The 16,866-nt window shown below is 32.8% G+C and overlaps 3 protein-coding genes across 4 annotated transcripts; all 3 read right to left on the bottom strand.

Moving 5' to 3' along the window:
• Window positions 1-1,263: 1,263 nt before the first annotated feature.
• On the bottom strand, window positions 1,264-6,149 carry LOC107960133 (myb family transcription factor PHL7). Of its 2 annotated transcripts, none has more exons than XM_016896400.2 (7): window positions 5,920-6,149; window positions 3,931-4,155; window positions 3,417-3,493; window positions 3,232-3,274; window positions 3,011-3,068; window positions 2,381-2,450; window positions 1,264-2,142 (listed from the first exon to the last, which is right to left on the bottom strand). In XM_016896400.2, exons 2-7 carry the CDS (start codon window positions 4,142-4,144, stop codon window positions 1,603-1,605), a joined length of 1,002 nt encoding a protein of 333 aa, XP_016751889.2. In that variant the 5' UTR covers window positions 4,145-4,155; window positions 5,920-6,149; the 3' UTR covers window positions 1,264-1,602. The 2 variants fall into 2 exon arrangements, with proteins under 2 accessions (XP_016751889.2, XP_016751890.2); XM_016896401.2 differs by having other exon boundaries at window positions 6,025-6,110.
• Window positions 6,150-7,164: 1,015 nt separating this feature from the next.
• On the bottom strand, window positions 7,165-10,541 carry LOC107960134 (protein PHR1-LIKE 2). Its single transcript, XM_016896402.2, has 6 exons — window positions 10,092-10,541; window positions 8,809-8,885; window positions 8,636-8,690; window positions 8,286-8,364; window positions 8,120-8,189; window positions 7,165-7,830 (listed from the first exon to the last, which is right to left on the bottom strand). Exons 1-6 carry the CDS (start codon window positions 10,273-10,275, stop codon window positions 7,399-7,401), a joined length of 897 nt encoding a protein of 298 aa, XP_016751891.1. The 5' UTR covers window positions 10,276-10,541; the 3' UTR covers window positions 7,165-7,398.
• Window positions 10,542-11,532: 991 nt separating this feature from the next.
• On the bottom strand, window positions 11,533-14,731 carry LOC107960135 (probable E3 ubiquitin-protein ligase WAVH2). Its single transcript, XM_016896403.2, has 3 exons — window positions 14,260-14,731; window positions 13,938-14,036; window positions 11,533-13,232 (listed from the first exon to the last, which is right to left on the bottom strand). The coding sequence occupies exons 1-3, from the start codon at window positions 14,380-14,382 to the stop codon at window positions 11,835-11,837; spliced, it is 1,620 nt and encodes a 539-aa protein (XP_016751892.2). The 5' UTR covers window positions 14,383-14,731; the 3' UTR covers window positions 11,533-11,834.
• Window positions 14,732-16,866: the final 2,135 nt, after the last annotated feature.

Below are 16,866 nucleotides of genomic sequence, written 5' to 3'. Positions count from 1 at the left end.
AAAAAAGAACACAATAATCATGATTTTTTGTTAATTTAATAATTAATTTATAATTATTTATTTTTTTGATGAAATATTTGAATCTCAATTTATTGACTGAAATATGTTAACTTTAGTCATGAAAAATAAACCAACTCAAGTTTATTTATTAAATGAACTTTAAATATAAAGGTTATTTTTTTATTAATTATTCTATTTATTTTTTTATTGACTAATTTTTAATTAAAAATAATAAAATTAATTTTATAATTATTAAATTAAAATTGTAAATTGCATTATCTTATAAATATATGTGAAATATAATAGATTTTGTAATTAAAAATATAGAAAAGTAAATCAATATAAATAATAGCAAAATAATAATATTTTCATTGAAAATTTATTTAATAATAGACCTTAACAAGTTAATGCGACTGTAGAGGATGAGTTAATGTTATTTTAGGGATATGTTAGTAGTTTCTAAACTATAAAGAGTATTCGTAAGTATCTTTTTCCCTTATATTGAATCAAATTATTATTATATGCTACACGGGCCTAAATCAAATTATTTTTCCCTTACAAATGTGACATTAAAATTAATTATTGCCAATATTCACTAATTCTATTTTTAAATCTTAATTAGATGTTTATGTATTTCAAGAATAATTTAATTTTGAATCAGAATTATATCAAAAAAGAAAATTATGGTTCTCGTAATAAAACTAATACTTAATTTTTAATAATACACCAAACAATTTATATAATAAAATCTAATATTTAAAAATAATAATTTAATTCTTTTAAATCTAAGTTAATTTCCTTTTTCATCTTGAATGGCTATATTGGATTTTGGCCACTCATTATTTTCCCTTTGATGATACAAATTTGCAATATAATTTGCTATATATATTTACACCGTAATTCGCTAAATCTTCAAATTAAGATATTTTTTAAGAATAGATATACAAAAAGCCTAACATTTCAAATTATGCTTTTATTATTTTCATTTTTTCTTTTTAAATAATATCGACGTCTACTATCACATATTTTATTCTAAACACGACAACAATCACTTAATTTAATCTTTTATTATTTCTTTTAAAGCCGTAATCACAATTTTAATATGTAAATAATCCCTAAAAGGTTGGAACTAATTTGAATGATAGTTCTTGCCTAAAAAAATAAAATATTATTTGCAAATATGACGTAGAAGGCCTGCAAGTTGACATCATGACTACCTGCAGTATCCCATGAACAAAGTCGACTTAGTAAGTTATTAAAGGATTAAAAACAACAGTACTAATCCACGTTACCCAATTAAAGCCAGCCATCAAAGTCTTTCTAAGACCTTTAGCCAAAATACACAACAATCACAGTACTCTAATACTGATAGACAAGGCACTCGAGCCAAGTCCCCAGCACCGTTCACTGTAATTAATTCCACTACACTATATGGATGCTACATATATTAGGACAAAGGGACACATTTACTTCGGTCTAATTATCTCATACAACAGAGATTAACAAGTTCTTTTTTTTTTTTTCTTTTTGACCTAATCAGAAATCTCATCAGGAATACATGGCCAAAATGAAACCAACAACATTTACCATGTAGCACATAAACTACAACTCCGTTCCTGAACCCTTCCCTGATTGATTCTCATTTCTGATCGATATTCCAGATGAAGGATTAAATTGCTCTCCCATGAAAACTGGCTGCGATTGTTGATAGGAGGCATTTATGCTCGAATCTAGTATCTGGTGTGGAAGTACCATCTCCGGTTTTGCAAATGCTCCAGCCATGCTCACCCGTTGCTTCTTCTTCAACATCTCCCCTTTAGGACTCCCTGCTGGAGAACCCACATGGCAACCAGAATCTGGGGTCAAAGGCTCATGATGAGATGAGAAAGACTCATCTACAGAGTGGCTCTTCGCAGAAGTTCCTTCTTTGGCAGCCTTATCCTGCAAAGGAGATTCTGAAGTTGGGGCTGGAGTTGCAGGGTCAGTCTTCTTCTCAGATTCCAGGCCATTGTCACCCAACGCTGGGACTGAAGCTCCTGTGCCAGGTGCTTCTGCAAGGACTCCACCAAGGCGCTGCTCTTCAATAATCTTCTTTAAATACTTTCCTTGAGCCTCTATCCGTAATTGTAGCTGTCTCTGCACCTGTTGTATATCAGAGGTGAAATCTGTGTTTTGAGAAGACAAGTAAATGAAACACCAAAAACTTAAAGCATGTCACTGCATAGTAATATAGCAAATTGCACTGGTTTCATAATAAATACAGAGAAAAATACTGAGCCCGAATGTTGTTGATACTCAATACCATGCTACTCCAAATAGCAAGTAGAGCCAAACAAACATAATAACCAATTAATATTAAATTTGCATTGAGAATACATGCCTCCAGTTGTTCATGTAAGCGCTTTTGCACCTCCATCTGCAACTTTAGAGCTTCAGTAATTTGCATGCCACTGAAATCAGGGAAAGGAAAAAAATCCTTCAACTCAGATGTATAATACTGAGTTTTATAGATAGTGGTATTAGAAAGGAAATTACTAAAAAATCCATTTGATTCTAATAACAACCAATTCAATAACTAAAATTATTTGATTATGTTGAAGAATATAATACCTTAAAAAGTAATCCACTAACTTGAGGATATAAGGAAATAAAAGTATGATGTTACAATTAAAATTTGCTTACTTCAACACAATAATATCAAGTCAGAACAACAGGAACCAAAGGTGTCTCTATACAAACCCAATTTGGATTAAAATTTTGCTTTACCTGTTCACAGGTACCAAAACCCTATTTAATCAGCCATTTTGATATGACTGACAATTTCCAGAATGTTATCTTTATTCCAGCATACCTTAAGGTTTTCTTATGCATGTAAATATAAAATCTACCATCCTAAACTTCAAGAAACAAGTTGAAACTAATAATTACTCTTCTGAAAACTGGTGAATATATATGAAAAAGGATATTTTCAAAAACTAAAAATCACTGAAAAAGCAGCAGCTTCACTTACGATGAACCATCCAAATTGGATAGCATGTCTCCAGTTTCTTTCTTGTCAGGCTTTTTACCTTCATTAACAAATAGAATAAACAAGCAATACCAAGAATAAAAGTTTTGTACAAGACAACCTGAGTTATAATTAAGTATGAAGAATATAAACTTCAAGAAAACAACAATTTTAACATCAATTTACATCTACATAAAAAATAAAAATTGATAAAAGAAACTTACCATCAGAAGAAGAATCAGGGAGATATTTTGCAAGTCGATATTTCTGGATGTATCAGAACAGTAGGGTTAACAAACGTCATAGATGATACATGAACCATTCAACAAAAACCTCACTTTCTGGGGAGCTCCAAAACTATGCACATAAATAAGAATAGTTCTTCATTAGGTTGAAAAAAGAATTATACCTGTAAATGGCTTTTGACATGGTATATTGTCAAACCCTGCACACCCATGACTCTAAGAACTCCTTTTGGTGTGGCTCCTGAGGGGTAAAAAGAAGGAAACTTGTTTCACCGTTATACACTTTTGCCATATATAAACATGAAAATTTTATGGTAATTAAAATTTCTGCATAAGCACGTCCATGTAAAAATTAAAGCCACCATGGTACATAATGGTTTCTCATGCAACTTAACAGGAAATGTTTTATGGATAATTCTCAAAAAAACAGGAGACTAGATGAAACAGGGATGCTCAAGTTATGAAATCACTTTTAACCATTTAAGTTTCCAGGAATTAGAGAATTGGTTTTCCTTCTTTCAAAAATATCTTACTTCATCAATCTTGCAGCAAAATAAAGGCATCATAATTTCCAACCTTTTGCACCCCTTTTTTTATGGCCAACCTAGTCATTACAAGCACATACAAATTCAGGATAAGAATTAATTATTAGCAAGGGTGATCATTAACGAGACTCACGATCTGGCCCACCAAGTTGAGCTACAGCATCGACAAAGCGGTCATGGAGCTCATGTGTCCAGCGCAATCGTTGCTTCGATGCAAGATTAGGGTTGCTGGAGTTTCCTCCACTTACAGGGTCCATTGAACTGGCACCACAATCTAAATGCTGACCATGAACTAAAGAGTTGCTGCGAACTAAACTCGAACCTGGAACAGTCTTTGGATGATACATTTTCTGTTCATCTACAAACGATGGGGAATAAAAGATACATAAAGACCATAATAAATGCAAAGCACAGCTAGATTCCATACTAAGAAATAATTAAATGCATCATAGAAGCAATTTTCACAGTCTCACAGAGGCTGGCGAAGAAAGCATGAATAGAAGGATTATTAGCACCATTAGCCAACCAACCCCATAATGTTTCCTCTTCTCTTTTTATTATTTTAGCGTTTTCCTCAAGCACCAAATGATGCTTTCAAGGTTACTGTTTTAATAAATATCATCACTAAATGCATTTATAACCATCAAATTATCTGTCAACTTTTGCAGTTAACAAGGAAATATTTCCATGATATCACCTTAATAGAAGTTGCTAGAAAAACTTTTATTATCAATGTAATTCATGTGATAATGAACAAAACCAAAGAATTCATAATAAGGAAGACCGTGATTCAAATCAAATGTAATCATAAAGGCAGACTATAGCGAGCCGTGAAAAGTCACAAGTTTCTAATTGGTCAAAATATATCCTTCTAAAATAAACAACAGAGTAGGAGAAGAATCATCAACCATATCTCCTTGCAATCATAAACAACCCTAAACCATTTCCGTATCTACTGAATTTTCCTGTTATGCACTAACATTGCATATAACTCCCCATTTTTGCCTGTCTCGATGCAACTGAGAACACTGCATCTCAAGCCTAAAACTTCTACCCTTTCTCCAACCATTGAACAAAACCACCATACCATATGTAATACAACCCGTAAAACAGTCTTAAAAGTTTAAAGAGATCAAGGAAGTGAAGATGTCAAATAGAAAAGAAAACCTAAGTTTTATCCATTGTAAGCAAATATTAGGTATACACATTGACTGCTTCAGTCTTTCACATATTTACCTGATTTCTGCTTCTAAAAAATATATGTTTCCTAAAACCTGCTGAGCAGGGATTTAAATTGCGGTCGCGGTCGCGTTTTCGGTCGCGTCGAGTTTGTCGCGGTCGCGGACATAACGGACGCTATTGCGGTCACTGCGGGTATCGCGGTCGTGAATTTTACATTACTTATTGTGTATTGCGGGTATAGCGGGTTTCGGCAGTAACGGTTTCGGACGGTGCCGTTACCGCTATATAACGGCCGCTATTTCGGTAACGGACCGCTATTTAAATCCCTGCTGCTGAGTTGTTGGAGGAAATTAGTTTTATTCTGTTCCTAATTTGTTCCATAATTACAAGATTAAATATTCAGTTTTGATTGTTTTCCTAGTTTTTAGAGTTGAGAATTCATGTTTCTTTAAGTCTTATAAAAGCCCTCTGACGTACATACTAATTAAATAAGAAATATAATTTCTTTATTACATCCCCACCGTCTCTGAAATGGGTATTAGAACTAGGAAAATTTTAAGTTAAAAGAGGCAGAAACACACACAAAAAAAATGAAGTGCGTAAGTTTATACAAGCAGAAAAGGGGCGTCCAGCTGATTGTTATTGTATACTCGAAATATGAATATTCTTAGCATACAACACAAAACAAGACAGGTGAAGAAAAGAGATGATTTTTTTTTTGCTTGTTTTTTCTTAGGTCAAAAAAGAGATATGTGATGCAATCCTCTATCATATAAAACCCTAAATTAGGAACAAGTTACAGGATAAACAAACATAATTCCTAATTCTACTCCATTCAATGAACTCCAAAATCGAAAAAGAAAACTGAAAAGAAAGGTAGAGAGCAGTTAAAGTTTGGAATATGGAGAGAGGAGAAAGAGGAAAGCAAAGCAAAGCATACCAGAAACAGATCTATGAGCATCCCACCATAACTTCAATGTCACGATGGCTTACTTAACTATAATTTAAATCTTCTTTAGTGTTTTTCAGCAAAAAACAGAATTACCAATTTTTTGGACCCCAAAACCAAAGCCAAGTAGCCAACGAAAAAGTCCAAAGACGCAGACCAGACGCTTATTTCTGCTTTGCTTTTTTTTTTCCTTCACATTTTCGTTAGCATTCTTTAAAGCAATTTGCTTTTCGGCCAGACAATTATTTTTTTGGTAAAAAGGTCTCTTTGGTCCCTTTATATTTCAATATTGAGCAAATTAATCCTTCTCAAAAAAAATTCAAAACAATTATTCATTCTCAAATTCGACAAGTGAGCAACTAAAATAAATTAATAATAATGTAAATATTTCTCATCTATACATGTTTTTATTAGTATAATAAAAATTTAATCTTTAAATTTTACTTATTTCATCAATTGAGTTTTTGATTTAACAAATTCAGTCCACAATATTTACACGTTCTTTATAATAATCAATTAAAATTATTTTCAAGTATTTATTACAAGGATTTGAAATATTACAGTGTTCTCATTATATACTTGATAATAATTTTTTTTTTAATTTTAAATATAAACTCATAATGTTTAATACCAATAAAATATTATTAAAAAACATATCAATCATTATGAGTCGAAAACAATAGTATCATAAAACTGATAAAGAAGTATTTAATTAATATTTCTATTTAGTATTTGTAAAATAATAAAGAAATTAAATATTGGCCTGTAGCGACCGGCCTTCTACGGAATCTACCCCGTTATATTCCGTCCATTCCTCAATGATTCCGGTATTTTCTGTCTTTTCTCGTTTTGATTGTTACGTTAATTAATTATTATATCACGTTTTTTATTTTATTTTATGTGGCCTTTCTATTTCCGCCCCGTTAAGTGGAAATACCGAGTGGACCGAGCTGACTAAGTGGTTAAATCGTTTCGCCAATTTAATCATAAGACTGATTTGATTAAATAAATTATTAAAAATTTTATAAATTTATTAAAAATTTTGATTTTATTAATTCAATCGTCCGATTTAACTGATTTAACTGATTTTTTATTCACTTCAACTGATGAATCGATTCAAGGCAGTCTAGACCAATACCCCCGGTCCAACCTCCATTGAATCATAACCTTCAATGCCTGCAACACCAAAAGTTAAGATCGAAGAGTTAAAACCAAGAATACACGGAAGTTCATTCCTAGTTTGGAATTTAGAGATTCCATAAATTTCCAATAAAATCAGCATACGTCAATATATTCTAAGAGACTGACTACATGTTTTTGATATTTAAGAGCACTGCATAAGCAACTTTGGATTTACAATTTTGAGACAAACTCTCACTAATAACCAATAGATATATCACCATCTTTTTTCACTTGATACTATAATAATAACTTGAGCAAACATAAAAGAGTAGCACTCATTTTACATCTCTACATTCCATATCCAGTTAACCCTTGGGGATTAACCCTGGTATCACCCCATATCACAGATCCTGTTGTTGCCTCCATGTTAACCATCTTTTTCTTCCCTTCAACAGGTGATCCCTCCATTGTTAATCCTCCTGGACTCTCCTGTGAAGTTAGGCAGCTTTCAGTAGAACCATCGCCCCTCTGTGAATGCAGACCGGATGGCATTTCTTCTTCCTGGCCGCATGCATTCTCCACCTCAGCGGATTGGGAGGAGTAGAATCCCAGTGGATCAATAGAATAATTTCTCAGCATCTTACTACCAAATTCCAGGTTATCTGTTTCGGTAACTGCACCACTTCCGATAAAATGATCGGCAAGCATCTTACAAGCTCTCTCAAGCATGGCCATATATTTTCGTTCTGCATCCTGGCGAATCTGCAAGTGCTTTTCAGCCTGTACAGGAAAAACATAATGACATTACCCAGCTTGAGAACCGAGTTGACACTGATCCAGAGGGTTTCTATCAAACATATTTAGTAGGATTTTCCACTATCAATCAATTACTGTGTTGTGAGCATGTATAAGCCTCATTACAAGTTTCTCCAGACAACATTCACAAGCTCATAGAAGTTATTGAATTGCATAAAACCCCAGATACATTCAAGATGAACTGCAAAATATTCGGTTACTTCACAGCCACATTCACAAAAGAGAATGTACTAGAGAAGGATGAAAAGATTACCTCAAGTTGCAAATGTAATTTACTCTGTACTTCCATCTGTGCCCTTAATGCCTCCCTTACCTCATAACCCCTACACGTAAAACTCATTTACATCCGGAACTTAGCTTAAAATTTGACATACTAGCAACAAAACCATACTTTTCACACAAAAGATGAAAATTCTCACTCATTCACGTCGGCAGTTGACAAGTTAATGGTAGAATTATTGGTTCCAGGGCTTTCTAAAAGATATGAAGCTGATATCCCTTTATGAAAATCAGAAAAAGAAAATTCAGTCTCAAGTTTTAAATACTTATCACAGATTACCTTATAAATTAATACCCAAATACACATCCATCCAATTCAAATCAGTCACTAAAATATTTTAGTTCACTTTATAAATCTGAAAAGATAGACAAGGAAAGTAAATCATTTTGGTGAAAGAAACTTAAAATTAAGATTCAAATTAGCCAGGTTCATTTACAGTAGCATAGGAAGTATACACTAAGAAAGAAAAAGAGTTAGAGCTGAACCAACCATCTTTTGGTCCCTCACCCATATCCTTCCCTGACTGCTTACCTAACCTGTATTTCTGTACGACAATGAAAATATCACACAGTATAATATGTCCATGAGAGAATCATTTCTAACAAAAACTTTTAAGTGTAAAAAAATTTTGACGAGGTAAAAATTGAAAAGAATGAAGAAACCTGCAGGTGACTCTTTAAGTGAAAAAGAGTCAATCCTTTCACATTCATTGTCCGCATGATAGCCTTTGGTGTAGCTTCTGCAGTAGTTATGCTATGCATTATCAGAAGAAATAACATAAAATACAGAATTCATTATAATTATGATTAACCAAAAATAGACTTAACATAAAAACATTGGCTGAATCAGATACTCAAGAAGACCAACAGTTTATCACATAGCTAAGAAAGGAATATTCCAACGTTATAATGCATGTAAGAAAATAATTTGACAAGGACAAAACAAGTACTGGTAATGGCCTGCAAAAACCCATTATGGTACAAACAGGCAAACTTCTCAATTTCAGGGGAAATATGCCTATGTTGGGAAGCAAGATAGTGACAACCATTAAATGAATTATGTTGCTTTGGAATAATGGCATGACTGACAGATTGGTTGTAAAATTGGAAGAGTTACTCTTATCACTATTCTAGTAATTATTATTATAATTAGCAACCTCGTAAGAAATAGCGCACAACTTATAATTCATAAGTCTAAGTTGTTCCTTAAAATCAAACCAAACCCAATCAATAAGCCCTAATTCTAATATATTTAGGGTTGGCTACAAAATAAAGACAAAAAATTACATTGAACACATATAAATCCTTATCATCCTAGCAACTATCATCCTCTCTTTAAGTTCTCTAATCTTTTTTCTTTCCACTCCTTAAACCTTTTAACCTGTGCAACATCAATTTGCTCCATCCTTCGAATAGATGCATCACTCCATCTGCTTATGCGAACAAACCAACATAAACAAATTTCTACTAACTTAACCTCTATAAGAGCTATCCCAATTTACAGTTGGATATACTCATTTCTAAAACTATGCTTCCTGGTTTTGCCGCACATACTGCTAGGAACTTGGATCTTAGACTAGAATAAGCTGTGCAATGCCAAATCAAGTTTAAGATCAAATCAAGTTTCACTTGGTTTCAGCAAAATCAGCTATCATTTAACTACCTAATTACATTGGAAAATTAAGGTTTTTTTTTTGTCAGCTTTTAAGGCAATTCGCCCACAAGTAAACTAATAGCAGAAAATCACATCTTTACAGCCAGTTAAAGAGTTTTTATTTTCATAAATGTCGGGCATCATGAAAATAACCAGGCAGCTAATGCTTATTTCTTAATGTAGCATAAATAAAGCTGGTTCGAATTGTAAAATTAGAGGCGATGAACAAAAACCCAGAAAGAACTAGAAAAAACGAAAGAAAGAAATTGAAAGAAGAAAAAGGAAATCCTACTGTTAGGGCCACCAAGTTGTGTGACGGCGTCGACGAATCGGTCATGGAGGTCAGCAGTCCAACGGAGACGAGGCTTAGGATCGGAAGTCAAGACGAGGTAAGGCTCTCCTATACCTTTGCGATTGAGATTATTAAGCATTTCTTCTTGTGATGAGAGCCTTGAACTTGGATGATACATATCCATTTTTGTTGTTTCACTGTAAAAAATCCCACATCCACCCTGCTGCTGATGGCCAAGCTGCAAGAGGAACAATCGAACAAAGGAATTGAACCGCAAATGGTTAAAGCAAAAAACAAGCACTCAAACCGCTGGGGCTGGGACTGGTCTCTTGCTGTTGCTCCCACGCCCTTTACAATTTAATTTATCCATTTTCAACCTTCTACTTCCATACTTGTTCTACTACTCAATAATTTCCATTTTTCTTTCTATTTTTATGCTATATACAGTATAGTTTAGGAATTGAGTTTGATTGGTAAATAATTATTATAAATATCTATTTACTTACAAATAAGAATATAGGTGAAAATACGGTATAAACTTTTATTAGTTAAATTTAGAATTTATAAAAATACTCATTTTTTTTGTTTCTCTAGTCACTTATATTTAAAATTTTACGTTTTAAGCATTTACGTTATCATTTTATTACGAAATAGTCACTTTACCGTTGAGCTACTTTACCTCCCTAACGGTAGTCTTATGTGGTAGTTTAAATGGGTTTTAAAACCTATTTTTATCTCAGCAACAGGACATCCAAGTTGACATTTAAAACCCATTTGGACTGTCACGTAGGACCGTCGTTAGGGAGGTAATGAAGGTTAATGGTAGAGTGATCACTTCGAAACAAAACAATAACGTAAATAACTAAAACATAACATTTTAAACAAAAGTGACTAAAATATAATATGAGGTAAATAAAAGTGACTATTTTTACAATTTACCCTTAAATCTATTAAAACCAAAGTAATATTAAAATATTAAATGTTAAAACATTTTTAATTTTTTAAAAATTCATTAATAAAGTTGAATTACGAACAATATTATCATCTTTTCTTCTTCTTTTTTCTCCATTTTTTAAAACATAATTTGCTTTGCCAATGTGATCAAATAATGTGTGGTTGATGGCCAAATATACAAACAAATAAGTGAGTAAAAGTATCACGAAATTCCTATACTTTGTGATTTAAAAATATTAACTTTACTAAATAATAAATTTTTTTTTTAAACAATCCTTTTAATAATAGGGACTAATTTAATCATATTGTTATAATAGAGAGCATTCACCAAGGGTGGTTGCTGGCCAATAATAGAACTGCACAACCTTTTTTTTTTTATGGAAAATTGCAGAACTGCTTGATTAAATATTTTTCATATTAGATTCCTTTTTAATCATTTCAACATAAAAGTCATTTCAATCAAAGAAATAAATTTGTAGTCCCAAACTACCAAAATAATCACCTTATAATATATATATATAGTATTAATTAATGGTGTGATTTTTCCAATCCCAACCAACAACACAATCAACAAAGTCCTAAACTTTATCCTAACTGATGGAATAATTGACTCAAATGAACAATGAAGTTCAAGTGTTGCACCAACAAAATTAGATATCTTGAAAGATTTTGGAGTATATATTATAGAGGATAAGCCATTGGATTGAATGCCCAAAATCCCTGTGGAAAATGAATGAAATGTGAAGCCATATATCTACAGTGGGATTTTGGGATAGCTTGATTTCAGATTCAGAACCTGTATCCATGCAAATGCTTAGCCCATCTTCTAGCCATGTAAGGATCATGGTAATCCCAATTCTCAACACTGCTTGTCCTTCCCCCAACAATGTTAATACCATTCTCTCTGTTCCCATCTTCTGTTTCCCTCTTATCCTCTACACTCACCATTGTTTCCCCTGTTTTCATGCATTCTTCACTTCCTCCTTCCACATAGCTATACCCTACAGATACATGTACACACTCACCTAAGTCCATTAATATCCTTCTCTCTTCGCCACCTCGTAGATCCCCAAGCCTTATGATTCGCCCTTCCTCCCCGATTCTCAATTGAACTTCTCTAACTACACCTCCCAATAATTGTGTTAGGAACTCTTCAAATTCATGCATCACAAACCCATTAGAGGTGCCAAAGCCGAATCCAACGTGAAACCGATGTATAGGAATAGGGAATTGAAGGTTCATGGCGTGGTATGATCTCGTTGGACTATCAGACAAATGCAAGATGCATGACTGTGGATTCTTATGTGCACGATCTTCAAGTATCTTTATCCCTTTCTTGAGCCCTTCTACTGGATCAGCTTGACCCATGTAGAAAAGGCGATCGATAACTTGTAAGGCTGTTCTCTTTCCATAGGATGTCATGCGCCGGAGAGGGAACACACGTGCTGCAGCAGATGAGTATGTGACGATGGCCAAACGATCAATTGGTCGGAGGGAGAATACCACTAACGCCATGGACTGTTTTAGAAGCCTCAAGTGTGGTCCATTGGGGCTTGCAATCAAGACCATGTCCGTAGCTCGTGGATGTGCTAATTTTATGCTGAGATAGGCTGGTCTACTGTTTGAGGGGGAGCACATGTAGGAAGGTGTTTGTCCACTTGGTGGTTGCAACTGTAAAGTTGATGAGGAGGAGCTGCTGAAGTGATGATGATGGTGATGATGGTTTGAGACGTGCCCAACTCCCGGCATCTGAAAAGATGGATGTGAACCAGGTTGATGCCGAAAGCAGCAAGGGTGAGTCAAAACTGTTGGTTGGAGGGGAACCAAAGCTAAATCAATACGGGGGTGATTTTGTGTGTGATCAGGCTCAATAGGGTCATCATCATCATAGCGTGCTGATCGAAGGAAGGAGCGTCTATGAACCCGGAAAGTAGCAATAGAATCGTCCAGGATACGAAAAACAGGGTCATTTTGGTTGCAAGAGAGTGAACATGCAGGTGGATTTAAGTTGCGTGGCAACTGGGTCCAATGAGCACGGCAAATAGGGCAGGTGATGCTACCATGGCGAACATTCGAGGATATGCAGGAAAAGTGGAATGCATGAGAACACTGAGCTGTAAATATTGCTTGCCCTGGACTGCTACCAGAACTGTAACTCAGAACCTCCAAACATATTGCACAAATATTCTGCAGCAATTCACAAATAGTAAAAGAAAATCCATGTTAAACAATCACGAAATGAAATTGATTGAATGTTGCCATCATTCTCAAGTATCAAGATAGCTAGAGAATGTAATTTTTCCTGTGTTACCGAAAGCTAAAAATACTATATAAGTATCACTACAAAGGTAAAAGTAAATATCATAGTAGGAATTTCAGCAAACATTTGTGATTAACATGTAAATATTCTAATGTTTTGTGCAGTTCCAATTAGATTCACTGCGACAAATGTCCAGATCATGAATCTAGAGAAAAAGGGAACTTAGTAGAATTGATGGTAAAGTAGCGAGTTTGTACAGCTCGGATAACTTATTCTCTAAATAAGATATCTCTCACACATGCCCTTCTCAACGATGAGAGGCGAGGGTTATCGGAATTCGGATTCTAAGAGTGTGTATTACTCTACCTTTTTCTACTTTAAAGTCACAAATTCCTAGCCTTTTGAGCTCTAAAATACTCAAAGCCTTTGCCTGGGGAGAAAGGAAAGGAGCACAGATGATGAGATTCAAGACCTAGACAACCGACCGTCACCTCTTAAGATCGGCTACACGAAATAACCGAGCTAAAACACTGCCTTCCTAATCTCTTTAACTGCTGTATAATCTCTCCTAGTATCATATGAAACTTCTTTCAGAAAATTGGGTGTTTTTTAGCTAATCCAAAAGGGGTTACCTTGGATGCAAGGTCATTATGGTTGGTGATGGATTCTGCTTCAATTCCAGCTGATAATGCTTCCAACTTATTCTTTGGTTTCAATGGTGACATTGACATCTACATTAATTAACATAATAACATTAGAGCTGCCATCCAAAAGCAATTGAAATTGTTGCAAAAATAAGGAACTGGGTTCTCTTTGAATCATTCAATGCTTTTAACATTATGGACAACAAACCATAAAAAAAAAAGATTAACCCAATCGTCCACATTCCATACCCCCAAAAGAAAAAGGGATCTTTAATCTAAAACATTGAAGCTAAAAAAAAAAAAGGCTTACAGCAGGAGGAGGAGGAGGTGGAGGAGAAGGAGGAGTATTCTTTGAGAAAGAACCACATGCAGCGACCACAATTTTTTTAGCAGCTTTTTTGAGCTTAGAAGATGCAGTTGAACCTACCCCCATTGCCCTCTTTCTTCTTCTTCTTCAAGCTTTCAAATTTTGGTGATGGTACTGAAGATAACAGAAGGACGTGAAAAGAAAAAGAGTAAAAGAAAGAAAGAAAGAGAGAAACGGGGACAAAGCTCTGCAAAATCTGCCAAAATGTCTACCACTCTCTAAGGTCTTAACCAGCCCCTTTGTTTGCTGATTGTTGAATGAGTGTTTGTTGTCACCTCCACTTTTTTTTTATAATATAATTTTCTCTCTCTGATTTCAATGTGTATTTGTAGAGCCATATATCATTGTATGCTGCACAGTACACGCCATCGTTTCCCTTTTTTATGTAAATAGATCACGAGTATTCAACAAACGTAAATATTTCACAATAATATTGTATTATATAAAGTGGTAGACTAGAGGCGCATAGAAAGAAAACAAAAGGATGGTTCTTGGGAGGGACCACTTGGACACTAATATAATAATAGTAAGATTGCACCTTTTTTTTTCTTTGTTCAGAGCACTCTTTTGTTATTGGGGATTGGGCCTTTCCCTTTTTCTCTCAATTTCACTCTTAGCTCCTAAAGTAAAAGATGGATTGGATGGTCATTTTGCCTTCTAATCTATCCATCTGCCTTCAACTTCTTTTATCGGTTAAATTTACATTTTGATTAATCAATTTTAAAAAATTTACAAAACTGTCATTGAAGTATTTAAAAGTTTTTATTTAAGTTATCAGATTGTTATAATAGATTAATATCCGTCAACGAATAAAAGAATATACTTGAGATCTAAATAGATTTGACGTTCAATATCAAAGATCTAAGAAGAATTGGATTTTATTTCATAATTTATGATGTTTAAAGTTATTTTAAAAAAAATTGTAAAAAATAAAAAGAATGAGAGCTTTCGATTGGTACAGGCGGTGTGAATAGAGAATACCATACAATATCGGTTTTAACAATACAGTGAATTAAATGAAAACTTCTAGATAATTTTATGATCATTTTATAATTTTTTTAAAAATTAAGTAATCAAAACTTAAACTTACTAATAATTTGTGACCTTGAGTGTTGTTCACCATTTGTTAAACTTGCTTGTGGTAGACTAGAACCACTAGCAAATTATATATTTATTTGATGGTTAAAATATGTCACAAGCCTCTATACTATTCAAAAATTAGGAATTTAGTCATTATACTTATATTTTATGGAATTTAATCTCTTTACTTTTCGGATTTCAAAATTTAAGTCTAATTTTTAACACTATTTTTTTTGTTAAATTCAAGTTAATTATAAAGTCATTTTTGAAATTACATGTCTACCAAGTAATTATTTTTTATTTGACAAAAAAATTTAATAATACTAACAATTAGACCTAAATTTTAAAATATAAAAAATAAAAGACAAAATTTCATGAAATATAAGTATAGAGACCAAATTTCTAATTTTTAAAAAGAACAGGGACTTGTGGCATATTTAAACCTTATTTGATAGAGGATTTCATACTATAGTATTATACTATTATCTCTGACTATACTTTTTTTATCCAACTTATCTGACTATACGAGGTTTGTGAAGGCTGAGAGTATGTGCTTTATATCTTAACAGCCTCAATCTATTTCTAAGTAATATTAAATTAACAGTAGGCATTATGAGCATAGTTACTGCTATTTGTTTTTGTTTTTTTTTTATTAATATCAATACATTGTGGTATAAATTTTTTATAACAAATTCATAATTCGAAATTAAATCTAATAAATAAAGTTGTTTATTGGGATAATACACTTCAATGTACTCGAACTTACATCCTCTTACATTGACAACAATGTTTATGCCAATCGAGTTATTACTCAATCGACTTATAATATTATTTTTAATAAGTAAGTAATTATAGATAATATTACTAACAATCAACTTGAGATTCACACAAATTTATTATCAAATTGGTAATGTAATTGTTGCATCTTAATTTATTTTAATATTGATATTATTACAACTATTTTAAATCATTTCTCTCGAGATTATTTCTCAATTTTTTTAGGCTACCTCGACACTCATAAGTGTGAGGTCCGTTGAGTATTTATTTCTCAATAATTTCGTGATTCCCCTCCATTTTATTTATACTTATTTTTAAATTTATTTTTATTAAGCTTAACTAATCTATTCAATATGCTGCATCCAACATTACAAACAAAAATATGAACAATTTAAAAAAATAATAATATCACATTTAAATTTCTATTTGCAAACAAAAAATATTCAAAATAATATAATTTAGATCACATTACATGTAATAATACAACTCAAATCGTAGACCCTAATTTTATTATTTAATTAAAATTTATGCTTTGTGGGACAATTTTTTTTGGTTAAAGGAAATCATAATTGGAAATTAAATGTAATAAAGAAAGCTAAATTACTTTAAAATGTTGTACTTTTATTTTATTGATGCAATTAATTTATTTTGAATTAAATAACTACATCTCATTTGGCCAAAGTTTGATCTTTG

This window comes from Gossypium hirsutum, chromosome A06 (assembly GCF_007990345.1).
Source record: "Gossypium hirsutum isolate 1008001.06 chromosome A06, Gossypium_hirsutum_v2.1, whole genome shotgun sequence".
In the NCBI taxonomy this organism is placed as follows: domain Eukaryota; kingdom Viridiplantae; phylum Streptophyta; class Magnoliopsida; order Malvales; family Malvaceae; genus Gossypium; species Gossypium hirsutum.
Note: the sequence above shows the minus strand (reverse complement) of the source record. Positions and strands in the feature narration are given on the sequence as shown.